Source organism: Anopheles moucheti, chromosome 2, assembly GCF_943734755.1.
Source record: "Anopheles moucheti chromosome 2, idAnoMoucSN_F20_07, whole genome shotgun sequence".
In the NCBI taxonomy this organism is placed as follows: Eukaryota; Metazoa; Arthropoda; class Insecta; order Diptera; family Culicidae; genus Anopheles; species Anopheles moucheti.
Genome location: NC_069140.1, coordinates 70,416,511 through 70,440,915, shown reverse-complemented (window position 1 = coordinate 70,440,915; position 24,405 = coordinate 70,416,511). Strand labels below are relative to the sequence as shown.

General features: G+C 41.4%; 1 protein-coding gene across 1 annotated transcript; it reads right to left on the bottom strand.

Moving 5' to 3' along the window:
• Positions 1-2,976: 2,976 nt before the first annotated feature.
• Positions 2,977-23,273, bottom strand: LOC128298777 (uncharacterized). Its single transcript, XM_053034562.1, has 5 exons — positions 22,709-23,273; positions 22,243-22,303; positions 7,631-10,122; positions 6,128-7,585; positions 2,977-3,008 (listed from the first exon to the last, which is right to left on the bottom strand). The coding sequence occupies exons 1-5, from the start codon at positions 23,271-23,273 to the stop codon at positions 2,977-2,979; spliced, it is 4,608 nt and encodes a 1,535-aa protein (XP_052890522.1).
• Between the last annotated feature and the right edge of the window lie 1,132 nt (positions 23,274-24,405).

Below are 24,405 nucleotides of genomic sequence, written 5' to 3'. Positions count from 1 at the left end.
TAGTCGCTTTCGTCCTGGAATAACAGCTTCTTCTTGGAAAGCTTTGGAATCGCACCTTTATTCTCTGGCGTCACTTCACCAACACCATTATCCTCGGCATCATGGCCGCTTTTTGTCGGCTGATCGTCCATTTTGTTTTTTAATGTTCAATTCACGTTACCGTACACTTTAGTCTCTCTTCAACACTCACTATCTATTCAATTCACTTTCCTGCAAATCGAACCACGCCGTAATTTGCACAAGCACTCTTCTATACGTCGCACCGTATCTTTTTGCCGCACAAAGGACGCGTTCTGAGCGTGAAGTAGTTTTGCGTCTATCGTTGTATTGGTAGCGTCTGTGGATCACCACACCGTTTTAGAAAGCTCTTTCGAAAACTGCATTTCGTTATTTTGAGAAATTTGTTACTTTTGTAACAAACGAAAGACCCATTTTGAAGTTTTCACTGATTTATTTCTCCAACCGGATAGCAAGTAAGAAACAAATATAAATAGACAACTCAAAATAGTGGTCGAACGCGTCTTTCCTTTTTAGCTTTCTTTACGCTACTCCCCCTGCAGTCTCCATGTTCAGCCGTGGCCCTAGCTCTCCCCTCCGTTTATACTGTCTGTTGGAACTTGACAACTGTCATTTTGAAATGTTTCATTTTATGGCTAGCAGCGTCAACAACCTCTTTATCCGACGAAAATTTCTTCTCGGAGAACATCCTTTTGGGATCTGAGAAATGGAGTTTGTTTGTTTGTTTGTTTATTTAGGTAAACTGGTGTCCGCTCATAGGCTAAACACCAGAACTTATGCTTCTAATATACAATAATCAATGCTTAGATACTAGTGGACAAGAACTACAGTAGGCTAAATAAGATCCCGTATCATATACACGTCATACATACTTCCAAAATGCGAATGAGATAAGACAAATACAAGAAGATAGTTGAAGGAGAATTCATAGAGAAGAAGAGAGCCGATTTCGGAAGGAGGTTAGAGAGAGGTTAAAATCGAAAACGGCGTACAAAGAATTGAAATTTCGCATACTGACAAGAAACGGTTCATTAGCAGCAAACTGAGAACGGCGCATAGGAAGCAACAAAGGGTCACGAGGACGGAGGGTTCGGGATGGGATATAAAGGGGTATTCGGGATAGTATAAGAGGAGCGTCGGTCTCTCCTAATAAAAGAGCTGCAATAAACATCGCCCGCGACTTGTTATTATCACACTTGTGAGTGTGAGTGTGACAAGTGTGACACTTGTTATTATCGCTCAACACAAGCGGTGTTGAAAATACGGCATTGCCGTCATAATATAAATTAAATAAATAAATAAATAAATGGAGTTAGTCACTGAGAGCCAGATCTACGAAATACGGTGGGTGGCGAAGCATTTCGTGTCCTAATTCATTAATTTTTGCCATTGTTTTCACCGATTTGTGGCACGGTGCGTTGTCTTGGTGGAACAACACTTTTTTCTTCTTCATATGGGGCCGTTTTGCCGCGATTTAGACCTTCAAACGCTCCAATAACGCCATATAATAGTCACTGTTGATGGGTTTTCCCTTCTCAAGTTAATCGATAAAAATTATTCCATGCGCATCCCAAAAAACAGAGGCCATAATCTTGCCAGCTGATTGTTGCGTTTTCCCCGTTTTGGAGCAGGTTCATCGCGTCCAGTCCACTCGGATGACTGCCTATTGGACTTTGGAGTGAAGTGGAGAAGCCAAACCTCATCCATGGTAACATACTGACGCAAAAACTCGGTTTTATTTCGCTCAAACAGCTCCAAACACTGCTCCGAATCATCAAATCCTTGTTGTTTTTGGTCAAATGTGAGCTCGCGCGGCAGCTATTTTGCACAGAGCTTTCTCATATCCAAATACTCGAGAACGATATGTCCAATATATTCCTTAGACATCTTTGGGTGTGTCAGCTATCTCGATCAACTTCACATTATGGGTGTTCTGAATAATTTTGTGATTTTTTAATTGTTTTTGTCTGTAACCACCTCTTTTGGTAACGACCTCTTTGGTCCACTGTGTTCATCGCCCTCAGGGTTTATTTTACCACATTTAAATTTAGTATACCAATATTTGATGGTTGATTTTGGTGGAGCAGTGTCCAAAAACTCTTCATCAAGTCAATTTTTGGATTCGACTGTATTTTTCCCCTTCAAAAACTAATATTTTATCATCACGCGAAATTCCTTCTTTTCCATGATTACACAAAACACAAAAGATGCGTCACACAAAATGCTCTAGTTCATTAGGTTGTGGCCCGAGTGCTGTCAAATTTGGACTGAATTCGTTTGAAGGTTGGTACAAACGAAATATGATATGGATAAAAATCTTCTAGCGCGATAAATGTGTTAGGCCAAACAATTATCAGCCCACCTGTTAGCCACTCAAATTTTTAAAAGTGTCCACAGAATAATCGGTTGGTGACCAGCATCCTATTAATTAAACCAGCGCTTGTCTTAATATTAATGTTGTTGTCTGTACTTACTTTGGATCTAAGATAGGTGATTTTTCAGAAGATCTCTGAAGTTCGATCACGTGTCTTTGTATCACCCCTGCATACATTTTGTTTCTTTACGAGACACTTTTTTGCAGTACACAATTATACGACATTTTTAACATTCATCAGATCTCATTTTCTCCCATGTCTCATCACAACGGGGATCACCGCATAATCAGAACGGTCATCCGTAACTGTTGGTACCGCTGTTAGGTATCATGCATTAGGGTTTTGCTATCACTTATTGGTGCTTAGTAATAGGAGGGATCGGAGAACAATGGAATTAATGAATTAATGGGAATTAAGGTGGATCAGTAGAATGGCGCTGGTTTTCCTGATAACAGTGTTTATGTTCACTGTATAACGTGATGCTTTAATCTTCCATCTCGGTGTCACAAATCGCCCTGAATTCTTTCAAGCGCATAAGACATTGTCCTTTGGCGATAAACTATTCCTTTCTAAGATCCAGCAGTTAATGAAATACGACAACCGGCAATTGGTTATCTGACATTTTTTTATTGTAGCTGATGAACTTTTACTGATTCGCAATCGCAGATATATTTAATTAAAACAACTGTTTGCACTATTATGCGTAAGAATCTTTTAACACTGGTAATTAGTGCATTCATAACACGAGACATCCATTTTGTCAAACTATATTCATGATATTTAGATATTTTGGTGTATTCATATATTCATATTGCTATTCATATTCGCGGCGTATTCATATTGGCGATTATTTTGCATTGGTACACTATAGTAGTACTAAAGGTAATCCTTTCCTTCTCAATTGTATATGTTATGACTTCTGCAACTCTAACTGATTCACTATCAATACACTACCTTAGATTCCCTCTACCTATAGACTGAAAGCGACTGAATTTGCTGCGGGAACAAATCCGGCATACTAGTTCCGCCGCCGTAGTTTTGACCAAGCGAAATTTGGTCTACCTTGAAACTCTCGCACTAGTCACCGTTGGCTTTTCAGATCAGCTCGGATCGGACGTTAGGCTTCTTATCTGGATTCCCAGACTGAGTTTCTAACGGTGGACCTCTGCTTTCACTGGAAGGGCCATAGAAGGGCGCTCGGAATAATTTGGGTCGGACATTAGCCTATTGTGTCTGAATAATCAGAGTAAGTATCTAATGTGGACCTCCGTTCAATTCGATTGCCAACCCAGCGACTTGAAGATAGCGTGGTTAGGTTTGAAGTACAAGTGAAGTTTATCAACAATTTTTTTTTTGCTTATATACTAAAAATGTGTCTTGAGATTTGAAAGTGAAAGCGAGATGAACGAAAGAATCATTCTCCTTACGCTAGCATATCTTACATTGTCGGGTGTACACGTCCGTTAGTGATTGTATGGAGTCAGCTGATTTGCGATAATTTTTTCTTCACCGTATCGTTGATCGTATTTTGTTTACCCTATCAATGGTGAGGGCTCGTATTATTTATGCGCTTTCGAACGGGTTTCCAGGCGTTATTTACTTATGGTCATGCGGTTTTCTCAATTGTTATGATTACCCCTCGTAGCAGCTAGCATGCTCATTCATGATTTCTGTTCGCGTTCGTAACAATGGCACATCTTATTTTCTATTATCCATGAAAAGATTTTTAATTTGCAAATTAAATTTTCTCGGCATAACAGCTTGTGATTCGAAAGCAAACTTTTCCTTTTCAGCGTTGGAAAGAGTGCGACATTTGTCTTCAAACAGCGCTTGCGCGACTATGAAACGTTCGTTGCTAATTGCAATGTCAAAAATACGCTCACTCATTGGGCCAAAGGTATCGTAGAAATCCACAAGCGATCGTTGTTGAAGACATACAAATATATTGGCTGAAGATTTTTCTTTCCAACTGTTTAAGCGATGTTGCAAAACATCCCAATGGTCTTTTAAATTGATCATTTTTTTATCAAACCCAATGTCAATCAAGCAGTGCAGCATGTACACGCAGCCATACTTAATGGATATGAGAAACAAATTAAGCCCTTCCTCCTTATCAACAGCGTGCAGATCGCGGATCTTCTTGAACAGATATTTGAATGTAACTGCACATGCTTTATGATCTCTGTAACTGTGGTCGACTCCTCGTAATTGTTGCATAATCCTTTTAACTAATTCGACCGTTACGACCATATTCGTCTTCTGAAGTATGTAACTAACTATTTGTACGTTGCCGTAGTGTATCGCTGCAATCAACAATCCTTCTTTATTGAATTCTAGATCTGGGGAAGTATATTCGAAACAGCAATATCCTTCAAAATGGATTTTTATTTCAAACGTTTCATTCGTGCCTAAATCAACAAATTCATTTCTAAAATTGTCTTCTGCAGCACAATCAATCTGCTGTTCGATGTCGAACTTTTTAAAGATTGTTTTAAACAACTCCGTGAGATTGTTTTGAGTTGCACTTTTAGCACAATAATATAAAACTTCATTGTCATTAATGAAGGGCACGAGAGAAGGATGTTGTTCCACAAGATACATTGTAATTTTGTCAAATCTTTTGTCCAAAGATAGTTGTAACAAACGGTTGGCACGATCGTCCACATCCAATGCCTGTGGATCTGATGTCGTAATTAGTTGACGAAACATCGAAGAGGAACCTAATGTTACAACTTTATCCAACAGCGATAAAGAATTTAATTCTGCAAGTGGAGCAAAAACATCTATGTGTTTATCTTCAATGAGATACCTTGCCACACGTGCGCTCAGCACACCTGTTAAGTCCTTCCGATCCATACAATTGTTTGTATACTTCTTTTCCTGCCTTAGTAATGTATCTAAATGATTTGAACACACCTGTTGAAATAAATTATCCATATCAGGTTTGACACCTTTTGTAAAGAGATAGCCTGCTAAATCCCACTCGTTGAGAACAAAGGCATAATCCAAAGCGTTCCATTGGAAAAGCTCATCCCTTGGATTGAAAATCTCGCCATCTCGTGCGTATTGCAATATGTGATTTACTTCGTCTAATTTGTTCAAAATCGAGCGGTCGAATGATGTGCCTTTGTCTTCGTCTACGTCTAAAAGATAATGTAACAAATGCAATGGCAGACGGCCTGCATTATCCTTGACATCCACAAGAGAAGGTTTTTCACGCAAAACTATTTTAATCTCTTCGTGGGATTTGTTCACCAGTGCCAAGTGTAAATCACACCCTTCACTTTCCCTTAGTATCAGTCGGTCGAAAAACTCGCGGATTGCTTTGCAACGATACGACCAGATCGTCTGTGAGCGAAAAATGCTCTCACTCTTAAACCGTTTGCAGTTTTCAAATAACCAACAGGCGGTGTAATATTCTGCATACATCATATGCTGAAACAGAGGTACTCCATTTTGTACACCAAAAACGATCCCCGTTGTTCCATTGCCTTGGTTCACTCCTTCCATTATCTCGGTAGCACGCTTCTGTTCCTTAGCGGATAACAGTTTTTCTCTGTCGTTTTTGTCGAATATAACATACATGGCCAACAGAGTGTGCTGTTCCTTTATTTCTTTCTTGAACTGTTCTTCAGTTTTCTTAACTGCAACAGTCGTCTTATCTTTGAATAAAATCTCTATCCTTCTATTTATAATTCGTTCGACCAGATGGAGCTTATTCAGCTTCGGTTGGCAGATGGATGAATAAACTGAATGCCACGTGTCATTTTTAATTCTACCTTCAACAGAACTTTCCTTAAGCAGATTTTTTGCGAACTCCAAAATTAGTCCAACGTCGAACTTTAATAGCAAATGGTGTAGTAATTCCAGTATCGCATTTTCCTTTCCCGAATGAGATAAATTGCGGAATTTGCCTTCAACTAGCGTTTGGGCGGCTAAAAATCTCCTTTTGCTGATTACCTTATAAAAAATGCTCTCATCTATTGGACCTAACGTAGCGTGAAAATCCACGTACGAATGCTGCTGAAGGTACTCAAATATATTGGCCGAAGATTTTTCATTACAACCGTTTAAACGTTGTTGAAGAATTTCTGCCTGTGTTATCAAGTTTATCCTTGTTGGATCAAACCCAATGGTAATCAAACTGTGCAGCATGAACACGCAACCATTTTTGCTGATGCTGTGAAACAAATTCAGCCCTTTTCGATCAATAGCGTACAGATCGGGGATCTTCTTGAATAGATATTGGAATGCAGGTATACATTTGCTGTGATTGTAAGTAAGTTGTTGATATTTCAACGTGGATATATTTTGCATAATCTTTCCAAATAATTCGATCGTGACGGTCATATTCGTCTTCTGAAGTATGAAACTAACTATTCGTATGTTGCCGTAGTGTATTGCTGTAGATAATAATGCTTCTTTATTGACTTCTGGAGAGTTGTAAGAAAACTCGAAGCAGCATTCATTTTCAAAAGGGATCTCAAACGTGTCATCCCTGCCTTCATCGACAAATTCATCAACAAAATTGTCTTCTTCAACGCAATCAAACTTCTGCTGGAAGCAGAACTTTTTGAATAATGTTTGAAACAATTCCATACAATTGTTTTCAATTGCGCTTTTCGTGCAAAAGAATAATATTTTTGTGTCGTTAATTTTAGACGTGAGCGAGGGCAGCCGTTCAACGAGACAGTATGTAATTTCGTTACTTTTCTTCTTCAACGATAGCTGTAACAATCGATCGGCACGGTCGCCCAAGCTCAATGTCTGTGCATCTGATTTTGTAATTAACTGACGAAACATAGCAAAGTTACTCTCGGTTACCACCTTTTCCAACACCGATAAGGAATTTAGTTCTGCACGTGGAGAATAAATATCTATTTTCTTGACATCGATCAGATAACCAGCCACACGTTCGCTCAGTTCTTCTACCAAGTCATTTCGATGTATACAATTAACTAAGAAATAAGTATATTCAGTTCCCTGCATAACTAATGTGTCAACAGTATTGGAACATACTTGCCGAAATAAGTTATCCATATCAGGCTTAACTCCAATTGTAGAGAGATGTTCTATTAACAAGCCCTCGTTAGAAACAAATATATAATCTAAGGCATTCCATTCGAAAAGCTTGTCTTTTTGATTAACAAACTCAAGGTTTCGATTCGATACACAATTTAATATTTGGTTTACTTCGTCTAATTTGTTAAGTATCGATTGATAGCATTGTTTGTCACTGTCTTCGCCCACGGCAGAATAATAATGTAACAAATGCAATGGCAAACGGCCAACATTATCCCTGACAGTGGCAGCATTTGGATCTTTATGCAGTATTTCTTTAATCTGTCTATGGGATCTGTTCACCAGTGCCAGGTGTAAGTCACAACCTTTGCTGGCCCTAAGTATAAGTCGGTCGAAAAATTCACGAGTTTCTCGTAAAGAACGCGACCAGAACGTTTGAGAGTGAAAAATGCTCTCACTCTTGAAAAGATCCCAGTTTTCGAAGAACCAGCAGGCGGTGAAGTACTCGGCAAACATTCGATGCAGAAATTGAGGTACACCATTTTGCACACCAAGGACGATCCCCGTTTTTTCATCGCCTTGCTGCACTTCTTCCATTATCTCGATAGCACGCCTCTGTTCCTTGCGGGAAATCAGTTTTTCTCTGTCGTTTTGATCGAATATAACGTACATGGCTAACAGCATGTGCTGTTCCTTTATCTCTTTTTTCAATCGATGCTCGTTTTTCTTCGAGGCAGCCGTCGTAAAGGCAGAATCTGACGTGCCTGTCTTATCTGTGCCTAAAATTTTTATTTTTCTCTCCACAAATTGTTCCACTAGATGCAGTATGTCAAGATTTGCGTTTTGTAACATGTCACTCGATATTGTATGTGTCCCTTCACTGACATGTTTCTTTATCTCGGGCAAAAGGATAATCTGCACAATGTATAGCAATAGTGGAACAGTTATCACATCATGCAAAACATCTCGGATGGTACTGTACAGCTTAGCTAGTATATCGTTTCGATGCTCCTCCTTGAAATGTTTGTAACCATCTAAGCTTTTCAAAAGAAATTTGTGTAACGAAAGTATTATATTATCATTGGAAAATGGTTTCAGCCGATACATTTGACAGTAAGTGAAGGTGTTTTTTAATTCCGCTTCAAACCCGTACGGCCGACTGGAAAGGTATAACGATCGTACTCCTTTAAGACGAGCGACACGTTCGAAATACTTCATGACCACATCCTTGTAATATGGCGTGATCTCATCAAACCCGTCCAGAATGAGCACGAGCTTCTGTTGGTTAAACTTTTGCTGGAACAACCGCAACTCGATTAACTCTTTCGTTGACAGCTTATTTGCTTGCTCTATTACTAGTTTGCCCTTGTCACTGTCAAACGATAACAGTTTTGCACATTCGTCGGCATTGCTTCTGTCTCTATCAATCTCTGCGATCTTACGGCTATTTATATGCTGTACAAACAACGCCAAATGGACGTAGCGATATAAAATCCTCACGATTGTTATATCGTCACTGTTGTGTACATCGCTCTGTTTCAATCGGTCGAAATCGGTTGAATATTCCATTGCCGTAATTTTTAACAAATATAGAGATGGATCGGAGGTTGACAAATGCCAAGCTAACCAGGTAAAGTAGGTTGTTTTACCGAATCCTGTATTGTTGAGGAAGATACATACCTTGCCACCGTTACCATCTTGACAACTAGGTGCAACGGGTACTTCATCGTTGAAAGCTAGGGCTCTTTCCACATGTAACAGACTTGGACCATTAATCAATCGATCATCATAATTTTCCTCATCATTTCCCTCGTAGTCGTATGGCTCAAAATGGCGCTGAACGTACCAATGTTTGATCTGTTCATAGTTATGTTCATTTAAGTTTTTATCCTCTAGTTTCCCTGATTGGGCACACAGCTCCAATACATCTACTAAAATACTCAAATCATCGGTAGCTTCCACAATGCTGCTTAGGAGCGTGATTGTTCCGAACAACATTCGTTCAGCTTGTTTGTACAACTGGTTCGAAGCTTTTTCTGAAAGATCCTGCACTAGAATCCTTTCAGCATTATCGTCCTTTTGGGAACTTGCTGCCAACTTCACTACAACAATGATCTTTTGGCAATACTTTTCTGATAACTTCTTAACCCCATCAGCCATGGATTGGCTGTGATTCGCTAATATCGTGATCACTTTGATAGCAGAATGATTTACATCTCTGAGATACAACAGCAAATCATCAAGGATATTCATCATAGCTTCCTGCGTTGTATACTTTGTACTATCAACCAATATTGTTTCATGTTGTAAGAGTAATAGCGCTTGATCTAAAATGCGAGAGCTTATGTTAAAATCAAACGTGCTACCAAACTCATAAACCCCACAACCGGGCGCGTTCTGTAGAAATGCATACAACTTCAATTCTTTTAGGCGCTTCGGGTCTATTTCAATGCAGGGATATTTCTCGCGTCCTGACTCAAAGCACTCTTCCGAAGAACGTTTCAAGTCACTGATGTGTTGGTTGAGCTGCATTCCCGAAATCCAGTTTTGCATACGTTCAAGGTCCATGTAGTAGCGTCGTTGGTTGTGTATGTGTATGCTGTTAATCAATAGAGCCTCCAGCTTATCAACTACTGTCTCACGTTGAACGTTATCACACCACTTTGGCAATAGGTGTCCTGCCTTTAAACGAAGATTTTCCTGATTGCTGGATTTGCATATAAGCAAAAACTTCCCAAAGAAATCGTCCTTTTGCTTATAAAAACCGGATTCGGTTTTTAGTTTATCTTTATACGTTTGCCTTAATGGCTCTAACAGAGCTGGTATGTCGCAAAAGAACTGATAACATGTTGCGCCTATTTCTGCACAAAACTGCAAAGATTCATCCTCTTCTGGCTCGATTTCCGTAAAATAACGTTCGACGTTCTTATGAAGTTCCGCATTAGTACATATGGCATAGCGAGTTTTGTGTCCAGCTTCGCCGGTTTCGGGTTCTCCTACTGTAAGTTTCTTATCCACCGCCAGAAATGATGCAAAGTACATGGGAATCGAGAATTCGCCATTGGCAATACATAGATCCCTTTCCGTGATACTAACTCCAAACTTTTTTTTATGCTTTGCTTGGATGTATAAGGTGCTGGCGCCGTTTGGCGATTCGTAGTGGTACAGTATGTCATCAAATTTCCCTGCTTCCGACACTTCTGTTGCGACTACAAACTTGTTCTGCTTTTTGAATTGGTGAAGAATAATAGATATGGCCAAATACGTACAATATAACTCGCCATGGATGGTTGATGCAGGGTTTACCGATTTTTCGATGATGGATTTAACATGTTTCGTCGCAGCAGATTGATTGTTACCTAAAGATGTTTCATCTTGCACCGTTGCAATGCTTCTAAAGAGTACATAAGCAGGAAAGTAAAGAAAAATTAAAAGTTACTTTAAGTATAAAAATAAGTAATATAATATAATGTAATAAATATTAACTTAATAATAAGTTAATAAGTAATGTAATAAGTATAAATATAAATAATAAACTAAACAGAAAATACATAGCATTTATTTTCATAGATTTACTGATCTATTAAAATGTGTTTTTGTCAATTGAAGGAATACTAATAGAAAATACGTTAATTCTGTTAGCTTCCCTAGATTACTAGAGTCCTCCTCCTTACTCGATGTGTGTTTATCCATTTTTTATTCCCACTTGCTAGCACGCTACGCAAGAAATTCCGTCAACAAATGGGGTAAAGCGCATTGAAACGACGGGCAAAATTGGCAAAAATGAGCTTTTCTATTCGAATGGACAGTTGGTTGGACCAGTGGTGTTCAACCTACTGTCGGCAAACCACTTGTGCCACATATGCTTATTCTACAGAGTAAATGATCGCAAGATGGTGGATGGAAAACTCTCAGGACCCTTTGCTACCACCAAGGGTATGCAACAAGAAGATCCACTTGTCTACTCTTCAACCTAGCGCTAGAGAGGACCATCCGCGACTCGGAAGTGGAAACCTCGCGGACCATGTTTTATAAGTCAATCCAGATCCGGGCATTCGTTGATGACATAGACATCATTGGTTTACGGCTCTCCAACGTAGCGAATGTTTACCAAGAGATTGAGCAGGTGACAGAAACCCTCAGATTGCAGATTAGCGAGGCAAAAACCAAGTTGATGGTGGCACCATCAGCGGCTCTGCTAACTTACGCAGGGGTGACATACAAAAATACGCGCTAAGGTACAGGCTGCCAACCGTCCATTTTACAATCTAAGGAAACTTCTCCACCTGTCGCGACGAACAAAACTGGGACTGTATATATAGAACTTATATAGCTCCAGTACTCACATACGCCTCTGAGAAATGGACTTCATCCAAAACAGACAAAACCCTCTTAACCGCGTTCGAGAGGAAGATGCTCAGACTGATTTTTGTCCGTTTGCCCGAGGTCAATGGAGGAGCCGTTCCAATGACGAGCTCTATGAACTGTACGGCGAACTCACTGTCGTACAGCGGATTAGACTCGCCAGGCTCCTGTGTGCTGGTCACGGCATAAGAATGACATCGGACGACCCAGCCTGTAAGGTCCTTTTAGGTCATCCACATGGAAAGAGGAGGCGTGGTAGGTCCAAATTGAGGTGCAGTGATGGCGTTGTTGCGTCCGCCAGAAAAGCCGGGATAATGGATTGGCAAATGATGGCGTTCGTCCGTGAGGTTTAGAGGATTCCTGCAGCAGGCCAAAACCACGAAGCGATTTTAGCCCCGGATAAGCAAGTAAGTAAGTTAGTAAATGATCGTAAGCTGTTTTGACACGTTCATTCATCTTTTGCCATGTTTGATTTGCAGCCCTAGCCATATGGACCATGATAAACATATGCCCGCGCAGGGGCGGGTCAATCCCCTTGAAGGCCCTTGGCGGAATGATAGTTTGGGCTTCTAATTTGAAAAAGAATGGGGGAGGGGCGGGATGATATTTAGATATCATCGAATCCGTATCAGATCGAACGTCCGTATCAGATTCTGCATCCCTTCAACGGCGACCGCCCTAAAACAACACTCAGATCGTCATCCGGCCGATCACCGTTATCTATGTCCTTCCTTTCATCCCTTTTAAACGCAAAACTTATATTTAAAGCGGAATAAAACCAAAGGACGGTACTCGCAGCCTAACCAAGAGGCGAACGTAGCTGCTCAGCTCAAAGACTCTATAAAAACAACAAACAACATCATAGCCTTACCGCCTTTTTCTTTTCTTTTGGATTGTCGGAGGAGAGAATCTTCATAGAGAACCCACTTCCTTGCCAAGGAAGCCTGTTAAGACAGGAACCACCACAACTCCTCAAGCCTCAGAAACCCATGCCGGATGGTCCGTTAAGACATTTACGTCAGCATGGGCCCTCTGGGTACATATGCCCCACGGCGCCGCTCGATGATCATTGGTTAGATGTCAGGCGTTCGAGATGATCACGGCATCCACACGGGAGTAATGAAACTATCCGTGCTTCAGCCTACTCCCCTCGCGATTGGCAAAGCACGGTCCACGTATAGACTACATGGAGAAGGGGCTAATGATGCTCCTCCATGGATCCACATAGTCCCCCTTCGCGCACTCAACCTCACGAGTCTGATGCTGCAGTGGCGGGATTGCCCACGTGGCGCACCCCTACAGCGGCGCATACCACGATGTCTACGACCGAAAACTTCCCACAAGGAGCATGTTAACGGCCTCAAGCGTTTAAACCCCACGTAGACACCGATTTGTATACTTGCCGCACGATACACCTGTCAACTACCACCGTTGACTTATGCGTTCAAAAGCCGGTTGGTGTACCTGCGACCACTCAATTTTTGTGAAAGGGGGTTCTGTGTGCGGGGAGCTAACAGTGAGGACTTTAGGTAAAGTCGAACAAAAGGGACCGTAGCATCCCTTCCAGTACCATTCGTCTCACATTATGTTAGCTTAAGCCCACAACAGAGAGGAGATACGGCGCATTGGCACCCTGATGGCACCGCGCTTATCCCCAACCTTTACACTGCGCTTCATACAGATCAAGGTCGTAGTTGTATAAGCGAGACTCCGGATAACTAGTCCATTAGGAGAACTCACTGGCCTACTGCCGAGGATACGGCGCATTGGCACCAGGCGGCACCGCGCTAATCCCCTAACCCTGCAAAGGCCTCACATGACTGCGGAGGTGGTGCGCACTCAATAGCGTTCAAAAACAACTATTCCCAAGATTGCATGTTTCTGCCCCGGCTGGAGCCATGATATGGCCTACTTATAGTGGTTGGATCGTTAAGGGCCGGGCCGGAAGCCTCCGGTTCCCGGTTTACACCCGTTCACGTTAACCTCTATACTTCGGCCCCACACCTACAGGACACGACGCATTTCAGACTGGACAATAAAGTCCAACTCCAACATCCTCCATGCTCGGTCCTGCTGCAGACGCGGCATAATTGGGTTTGAACGTAAGGCTGCTGCGCCCCCATGGGTGCAGCCCACCATACCGTTCCCAACACTCACGCCTGCGAAGACACAACGGATTTACGGGTTGACCTTTCATGTGGCACTGCAATTACCCGTGCTTGCTTGGATTTCTACACGTTGACGTCCGAGCACCGTGCAGATGCCTCCACTTCCAGTTCCAAATATCTCGCGGTCTCCTGCAGACACAACGGATTTTAAGGTTAACCATACGAGTGGGCGACAAACTCCACTTAAGGTTCCCTACATCTCGCGGCCCTCAACCGTCCAAACTTAGTTAGGGCGTACCGAGTTAGTGAGGCCCAGTATGTCCGTATCCAGCAGCGCCACGCGGAGGCGTGGGATCGGACTTTTGCCGGTGACTACTCGCGTTAGGTATCAGATCGCACGAGCACTTCACCGAGGGGAGGATAAGCACACCTCCCCCTGCCTAGCCTACCGCCTTAGAAGAAGGAAGCTTTCGTTTATTTTAACTTTTTTTATCATCCGAAGTGATAGTTTCAAGTATGTGCTTGCAAGATGAGTGTAATAAATGAATGAGCTTGATCTTGGCCCAACAAAAAGGATCAGCAGACGATTAGGCAAGTCTGCAAGTTAGGGTGGCATAATGGAGGAAATTGTTGATGAGGAAATCTCAAATGCCTTGGATGCTTCCATCCAAGGACGACCTCTTCGATGGTGGCAATTCAGACCTCGAGGAATGCTTAAACGTGAATCTTGATAGAACCGAAAGCGAAGATGCAAAATTCCATAGTTGTTATGAAGCTTTAATTTTCTCTGTTTGATTTTTGTTGACAATTTGTTTGCTTTTGTTAAAAGTGATTGTAAAATTTAGGTGAGCATTTGAATTCAAATACACACAGTCATACACAGTACTTGAACAATTCGCTAGTTGATTTGATTTGGCGATTGTTAAATTGTTTCTCAGCTGGGTTGTGAAATTAAATCAAGCATGATTAGAGTTAGAGATAATTAGATGAAAAATGTGCAGTATGCGCTCAGAAACACGCTGCTTATTGTTCGCGAAATAGTGAACGATATTCACAGCATATGACAATGCGAACAAACACAATTGAAGCAAACAGCATTAGCGCTAGAAAACGGGCGAACTAAAAAGAGTTAACGCGTACGGTAGTAGGAAAGGATAATTTATAAAAGTATAGTACAAAAGTATAATAGGTATGCGTTATCAAACAATGGCAAATCAATAAGATTTTCATATAAAACCTCTGGTGATATACAAATGAGTGAAATGATAACAATCCATTAATCATATAAGCTATACCTTTCTGTGGGGAATCTTTCGTTGTGCAACGATGTATCTGTCCTGGATGTCTGTGGTTCATCATTCTTACGCGTTACCTTTGGTAGTTGTGTGTCGATGCTACCACTATAACCTCTTTTACTCATTTTTATTCTGAAATGAATTAGCAAAAAAAAAAAAATAAAAACAAAGATAATAAAGGTCAACATTAATGCAAACTCACGAAACTACAGCTTAGCGAGTAAGTTTAAGTAAGGGAGATATATAGTTGGCTAGTTATAAAAATTATAAAATTGTCTTTTACATTTTTACAATACTTCTACAATAATTCTACTTCCCCTATTATAGCATATTCTGTTATGCACAGTCAGTATGGCGATAGTGTATGGGTTATTTGTAAAAACCAAACCATCCAACTAATATTAAAATAAAATTCTAGTCTTTAAAAAAAAGCAGAGCGTCAAAAAGAAACATAGTGTAGGTTTATTGGCAACAGAAGTGGTCGTTACTTTCGTTCATTATTACCTTAAGTTCTATATTTAAGTTATTTATGTTATATTCTTTTAACGCAGTATTAAATATTTTGAATGATATTTCCAAAACCACTGACGTTGGAAGTGCAAGTTCAAATTTGTTTGAAACTACTTCGAACCCTGTAAAACCGTCAATCGGATTTGCACGTACTATTGAATGTGTACCCTTTCACTACCTATGCAATACAGCAAGTCTCCGCAGTACACGGAGCGCCTCGATGTGGGCAGTTCTCTTATACAATCAAGGGGATTTTGCGAACGGCAGTTCTTTAAATTTGGAAAGGCTATAAAATAATAGAACGAATTTATTAGTTATGTAAATGGAAGGTATGAAAAATAAGCTAATTCCTCTCAGTTCATCGTGATTTCATTGTGAAATTTACTCTGACCCTTTTGTACATGGCTATATTTGAACTCTTCGAAACGATATGGCTATGGAAATTTGTTATACGCGAAAACTCTCTATATACGCCAAAGCGTCCGGGCTCAAACAGTAGTTTAAAGCCTGGAACGGCTGTATTTCTTTAATAAAATTTAAAAAAACCCTCTGAATATTTTGGTTATACTTACGAATACAGTTCGTTCGAACAGTTTGGATGTTTTACAATATTTTTTTGGTATTTATCACTTGCAGCACGTAACACACAGTCACCAACGTTTACATGAATAAATATTTTAAGTTTGCAGCTGGAAAAATTCTGCGTATTGCAAATTGCATATCCATATTCTGCTGGGGAAACCTTTTTTTTTGATTGTGTATTGATAAATATCAAATTTGCATTTGCGATAAGCTCAAAATCGTACTCTTTATACACAGCTTTATATACAGCACATGTCTTCGTGAGACCGCTGCGCTGGACATCACCAGGAAGTATGTTTTCTTCCTAACTCCAATATCAATGTGCTTGTCGAAGCACTACACAAAGTAAATGCGCATCACTCAAATCCGCATCAAATTTCCGCGCATAGTTGATACACACGCACAGATCGAAAATGTTCTAACACCCATGACGTGTCCGTCACGGACTTTACGTTCTGCGGACTGAGTTGACCTTGTTATGGGTGGTGGCTATGGAAACGCTAGAATATGTTTCTAGAATCAGAATCGTCTTCGCTCGCGAAATCCGCCGTTACCTGACACACACATTCAACGGCCCCCATTTTTATGCGGCGCCACACGTTGTTTCCCCAACATTTCTTGTCCTTCTCAGCCCCTTGGCCTGTAAATAGCATTCCTTTTTTTTTCTCTCATTGCGGTAGTGTACGGTTCGCGAGGTGGGAATTCAAAAAACCGAAATCAAAATCCTGCTTTTTGGGGCGCCTTTTCTTGGGGAACACAGCACAGAATTCTGTGCACAAACCGGTATCCAAAACGATGTTTATTGTATGGCGTCTGATCCACAAGTTGAGGATTATGCTTTTTGGTACCCAAAAACCTTTATTTGTTCGCACATAATGTCGCACACGCTTCAACATGCATTGATCTTTTTTTTCCTACCTCCAATATCAATGCGCTTGTCGAAGCAACCATGGAGCGTAGGGACAAAAGTTAACACCACACAGTTTCCACTTTTAAGTGGACAGTTTTCCACTTTTAAACACAACACTGTATAAAGCAAACGTACAACAACAAACTTCTTTCGCGCAACGTTGTTCACGCCCAGATTGAAAATTTAATAAAATCGCGTTTGTTCCGATTTTACCGATCAGGTATTTGCGTTCATTGCGGTGTCGATAACTCAGGAGTAAGAACGCAACAACTAAAGACACCTACGTAGGATAATATGAGATGTTAACGTGTTCAAGCTTCAGCACCCAGCAACGGGCTTAATGCAATAGCCAGTCTTTTCGTCTAGCGCGTCCAGCGTCAACTCAGTTACTGATAGGATGGGTGCACACGCGACATCCCCGTCTTGCCCGCATCGTGCAAAGCCGAACATAAACGCCTATTCTTTACCGTACGCACAAGCGAAACAGCGTTTGTCATACGATCAGCCCGTACGCGTCATTCTAATAGAATCATGCGTATCGTTCAGAGAGGATCTCGGATCGTTTCCCCTAGTTCCTTTCATACACATTTTCTTTGTGTGTTTAACTACCGTAGAACATCGATTGTCCGGGGCCTGATTAATTGGCGGGTGGATTATCCGTGAGCTTGTAAAACAGGTTTGACTTTTATGGCCGTTTAACCGGTTGGCTCGAGAGGAATTTGAGAGTTTTCTATACAAAGTTCATCAACTTAAACTCGCAGGTAAATGTTCCATAATGGCAATAAACATTGACTGCTAAAATTAAACACAAATAAATGCTTTAATTGCTATCATTCTAGCCATCTTCAGTTATTGCACGTACAAAGTTGAAGGACCTGAAAATCGGGAACCGCTTAGTAATATGTTTGTGTTTTCTAAACATTACATCGATCATAGCTTCTTTTCGCGGCGGCCCGGTGGCATGATGGTAGCGACGCCGGTCTTCATACGAACGAACCGGACCAAAATCCCATCGGAACCAATCTCCCATAGCAAGGACTATCGGGCTAAGGGATTAATATTAGTCGATACGGCCAGGCCGTTCTAACGAAATAAAGGCTATGCTTGTCTTCCTAGTTCTTAAAAACGGTTAGATCATAATCCTGTTTGCAATCCATCCTTTTTACTCTTCAACAGCATGACTGTTAGAAGTATTGGTGATGCGCGAATATCACTAACACAATTACATTGATATTGACAGTAATAAAGTGTAAGTTTTAGTTTCAGCCATCGCCATCAACCGAGTAGGTTCTGCTTTTCCTGTCTTCACCGCTATCAAAAGATACCTCCACTCGATCAAGCCAACAACATGAGATTTTTTCTCCGATTCCTCTTTCGCCTACTGCTATGTGGAAGCGTCCACCACAGAACCCAATTTTTTTTTGTATGATTTGGTGGTCTTTGGACAGCCCGGGGAAGTACGTGTGTGCCCAGCCATTGACTCACACCAAACCTTATCATATATCATACCGCTTCTACCATCCACAAATACCATAGCAAACCAAAGTGGAAACATACACATTCGATTAACTATTTAGCATAACGTCGACGCTCGAGGTCACACATGAAAATGAGGAGGGATTAAACGCAGAATATCCGTACTATGGAATGAACACCGACATCTTGCTAAGCACAATCAAACACAACACAATCAATAACACAACACAGTCAATTTATAAACAGAAATTGATAGGCTTCAACCCCAACACGTTAAAACGTTGTGATGATGATGCTTTACCTTTAAAGCCTTTAAATTTTCAGTAACTTTTTGCACACGTCACTACGTATTTTTGAGCAAAACTTTAACTTTCTTCTTTCCTTGTAATTACCGTTCTGCTGTACGGTATGGTCGGATGCAGCGACAACTTTGTAACTTCCTTAACGAACTAAATACTGTTGGGGGTTACGCAGTATTACACATTAAGTGAAACTGGGAGTTCGGATTGAATGTATAACAAGGAAGAGAAAAACACGTGCACTTTCCTGTACGTCTATTGGCGGAATCAAATTTACATGCAATCATCATTCCAGGGTTGAGCAACCTGCGGTCCGCAACTGTCAAGCTAATGTTGAGGGGTAGGAAATTGCTTACTTCAACACTCCTCCTCAATTAATAGCCCTCTACTATAATCCTACTAATCCTAGATTACTCGAAAACATGTTATGTTTTATTGCACCTAAAGGTTTTGTTAAAATGTCTGCATTCATACTATCAGTTGGACAATACTTTAAAACGACATCTCCCCTTTTACATAAATCGCGCACGAAATGATGTTTAGTCTCGATATGCTTGGACCGCTTAGAAGTTTTCTCCGATTGAGCAAATGATATACAGGCCTGATTGTCTCCATTCACTGTGGTTGCTTTGTCTTGAACCTCCCCAAAATCACCAAGAAGTCGACGCAACCACAATACCTCCTGGCAGGTCTCGGCTAATGCAACATATTCTGCCTCCATAGTTGACAATGTAACATTATCCTGCTGTCGACTAGCCCAGGATATTGCTCCTCCTGAGAAATATATAACTAATCCAGTTGTTGACTTTCGCGACGAGGAATCTCCTGCCCAATCTGCATCAGAAAACGCAACTAAACCATCGGAAACGATTCCATCATTAACACCACCTAGCTTCAACACCCAATCTTTTGTACCTTTAAGATACCTAACGGCACGTTTAGCTGCTGTCCAGTCACTTTCAGTTGGAGCACTGAATTTCCTTCCCAATATCGTAGCTGTTGTCATAATGTCAGGTCGTGCACAAACTGCTATGTACAAAAGTGCTCCCACAACGGACCGATACTTGGTACTATCTTCTAGTATTTCGCTTCCTACTTCATCTTTCAGAAAACCTTGGTCCATAGGTGTTTTCGCTATTTTCGCTTCGCTAAGCCCGGTTTTGATCACTAGTTTGTTGATGTAATTCGTTAAACCTATATTGTAAACGCCATTTCTCTTCTGAACTTCTAATCCTAAGAAAAACTTCACATCACCTAAGCTAGTCATTTCAAAATATTCCAGTAACTGTTCATAAACACCCATTATTTCCTTTTTGTTTTCGCACCCTACAAGTATGTCGTCAACGTAAACTATTAAATAGAGCATTTTTCCGTTTCTGTTAGCCATAAACAAACATGGATCGGCAGAACTTGTAGTGAACCCTAGTTTGCTTAGCACTCCCGAAAGCTTCTCGTTCCAGCACCTTGCTGATTGCTTTAGTCCGTAAATGCTCCTTCTTAGTTTACACACAAACTCCTCCTTTCCTGGAACCTCATATCCAGGAGGTTGACGGATAAAAATTTCCTCGTTGATTTCACCATAGAGGTAAGCAGTACGAACGTCGAAATGTTGTAAAGCCATATTCTTCTTTCCAGCCAGTACTAATAACGTTCGTAGGGTAGCATACTTTGTCACTGGAGCATACACTTCATCATAGTCTTCTCCGTAGCGTTGATTGTACCCTTGAGCTACTATCCGTGCTTTGTAACGCACGATCGCATCCGATTCATTTCGTTTTTTGCTTAAAGACCCATTTACTACCAAATGCTCTTTTTCCTTTGGGAAGCTGTACCAATTCCCATGTCTCGTTGTGTTGGTGCGATTGAATCTCACTGTCCATCGCCTGTTTCCATGAATTTCGATCTTCACTCGAAATTGCCTCCTTATAGCTTGTTGGTTCATCTGCGGTATACGATGCAACACCTACTACGTAATCACTCAGCTTGCTAGGCAGTTCACCGCGATTTACACGACTCGAACGCCTTACCGGTTCCACGTTGTCTTCATGTTCCACTAAGACCAGGGGATCCACGGTCTCACCAACTTCAGTTGAGTCGAAGAATAAACTATCATCACTCGTACTGTCTGTAACCACTTCCTCTCGGGTTGTTGGTTTCATTGGGTTCGACGTTAAATAGTATTCCACGACATTCTCTGAAGAAGTATTACTTTGAGTGTCTTTTAACAATCTTGTAGTTGTTTGCTTTAATTTTCCTTCAGATGACTTCCATTTATTTACAGGCACTACATCACTCTCCAGGAATATAGCATCCCGGCTGATGGTAATCTTATCCGTTTCTGTATCAACGAAACGATAACCTTTATGTTCATCTGAGTAGCCAATAAAGATTAACTTGCGTGCCTTGCTTTCGAACTTTCCTCGTTTGACATTAGGAATCTGCACGTACGCGGGACAACCATACACTTTCAGATGACCTAAATCTGGTTTACGACCAAACCATTTTTCGTAAGGTGTCATATTAGTCGCTCGGGTAGGAAGTCTATTTTGTATATATGCTGCTGTCATAACTGCTTCACCCCAGTACCGTTTGTCTAGACCTGCGTCAAGGAGCATCGTTGTTGCCATCTCCTCCAAAGATCTATTCTTTCTTTCTGCTACGCCGTTCTGTTGAGGTGAGTAAGCTACTGTGTACTGCGCCTTGATGCCTTCCTCTGCGTAGAAAGTACGTAAGATGTTATTGACATACTCGCCTCCACCGTCGGATCTTATTGTTCGTGGTTTTCTAGCAAAGAGGTTCTCCACAAAACGAACGTACTCCTTAATTTTACCGGCAGCATCAGATTTCTTCTCTAACAAATAGACAAGAGTAAACCGACTATAATCATCTATCATACTCATAAAGTACCTTTTTCCTCCCGGCGTTGTTGTCCGCGTTGGACCGCAGATATCGGTGTGGATTAAATCCAAAACCTTTGTTGATTTTATCTCCGCTGCTTTTGGAAAGGGGTGTCGTGCTAATTTTCCCTCGATGCAGCTTTCACAAGTTTCACTAATGCCGCAGTCCACCATTTTCATTCCGGTGCATAAATCGTCGTTTATTATCTTCGTGATAGTTTTCAGGTCCCGATGACCAGAGCGACGATGCCACATGTGTTCACAGTTAGCATTATGTGTCTTCTTCTCAGCTGTATTTGCCACCTCAGCCGTTTTCAGTTTATATAGGCATCCGGAACGTTCGCCTTTCAGCATAAGTTTATTGGCCTCGTTGCGAATCTCTTACCCATCGATTTTGAACGCAATTGTGTAGCCATTGGTCGCCATTTTGTCCACTGAAATCAGTCCTGCCGTCAATGACGGAACATACAGGACGTCTTTTAAAGTGATTTTTATAATGCCGCCGTTCGCACCTACACAACGAATCGTTCCATGTCCAATACCGGTTGCCTTTGCAACGTTCCCGTCGGCCAAAACGACACTTGGTCCTTTTTCATACACGATGAGTTTTTCGAAGAATTTCTTGTTGCTCGTCATGTGACAACTGGCACCACTATCAATGAGCCACACATGTGACTGATTTATGCCAACCATGAAACACATACTGTTGCACTCTGCGCGACTGCCATTTTGTTTTCTTTCCTTAGACCGACAGTTTCTTTTAAAATGTCCCGGCTTACCGCACTTATAACAAACTGTTCCGTGGCTTTGTTTCACGTGACCTTTCATGGCCTTTGGTTCGCTAGTGTTACCTGACCGATCTTTTCTTCGCTCGCTTTCGTCGAGCAACTTCGACTTAACGACTTCCACCGTTAACTCGGAATCCGGACGACTCTCCAATGCAGTCACCAGCCCACCATATGACTCCGGCAAGCTCCGGTGAATCATTGCAACACGTAGCTCTGGCTGAAGCACCAGACCCGCTATTGTGAGTTTATCGAATAAACTCTCGAGCTCCATTAAATGTTTTTCCATGTCGCCACCCTCGATCAGTTTCATGTCACAGATTTTCCCTAGAACCGACACTCGCGACGTTGCACTCGTCTTTTCGTGAAACACTCGTAGTTTTTCCCAAAACTCTTTTGCCGAAGGTATGTCTTTTACCAGATTGACCTGGTTATCCTCTATACAGAGCCCCATTGTGGCACGCGCCTTGCGGTCATCTTTGACCCATTTCTCCGGTGGTGATTCTGGTTTTGGATCAGCGATCACATACCATACTTCTTCTCGAATCAGAAGCATCTCCATTCGAAACTTCCAAGTGCTGTAGTTCGAATTGTTCAATTTTGCAAGCGAGAGTTTTCCGAGTTCCGCCATTTTATTTTGCACACTATACCGTACAACACACAAAACCGACGCGCACGTTCCTTTAGCAAAACTAGCCTTTCTTCACTGAACAATCAAAATTTCCCAGGATAATTATATCCTGTCTGGGCCCTGTAACGTTAGTTTATAATTATTACCTACGGTCACACCTTACATGAATACACCTTGCATGAACTCTGTATACATACAACCTGATATGACAGTGAATAAACATTCCATCTGGAGATGCCATCCTGAGCGGAGGCCAAACGACACATGGTGTCAGAAGTGGGATCAGTCAAATTTTTTAAGGAAATAGTTTCCTAAGTTTGGAATTATACAATTTAGACGAGTTTGGAGTGTAAGCAGTGAAAATGCCGAACGAGGATAATGTGGTCATGTCGACTCAAGCCGCGTCGATTAAACCACCGAAGCCGCTCACAATCGAGGAAAACATGGCACCCAAGTGGAAACAATGGTGGCGTCAGTTCAAGTGGTATTCAGTTGCGACAGGGCTGGAAAATAAAGCACCACAAATACAAGCGGCAACGTTTATGAGCTGCATTGGCGACGACAGTGTTAGAGTGCTAGACACTTTTGGTTTAACGGAAACGCAGGAAGCGGACATTAATGTGCTCAAAGAAAAATTTGAGGCTTATTTTGTTCCGAAATCGTGCTTAACGTACGAGAGATATATATTTGGGAAAATTATTCAGAGTGAGGGAGAACAGTGTGATGTATTCTTCACTCGAATCAAAGAACAAGGAAAACGGTGCGCTTTTAGTGTGCTACATGATTCGATGGTTAAAGATAGGATCATTGCGGGCACGCGTCACACAAAGTTGATACCGGAATTGCTGAACGATGACAACGACCTACAAAAAACGATCGATTTAGTGAGAAATTATGAACAATCACGAAAACAAACCGAAGTAATAATAGAAAAGCCTGTTGTCGAAGTGGATGAAGTACGACAGAAAAGGAAAGAAGGCATATCGCACAGTGATGATACGATTCCATGTAATCGCTGTGGTAGAGAGCACAGACGAAGAATGTGCCCAGCATTTAACAAAAACTGCTTGAAGTGTGGAAAGAAAGGCCACTTCGCGGAAAAATGCTTCAACAGCAGTGCACCCGAATCAGT

Coding starts and splice junctions, on each gene's coding strand:
- LOC128298777 (XM_053034562.1), bottom strand. CDS start 23,273: ATGGCGGAACTCGGAAAACTCTCGCTTGCAAAATTGAACAATTCGAAC. Junction 22,304..22,708: donor GCGAAGAAAAGATCGGTCAG/GTAACACTAGCG, acceptor CATTGACGGCAG/GACTGATTTCAGTGGACAAA. Junction 7,586..7,630: donor TTCTGCCGTGGGCGAAGACA/GTGACAAACAAT, acceptor AATTAGACGAAG/TAAACCAAATATTAAATTGT.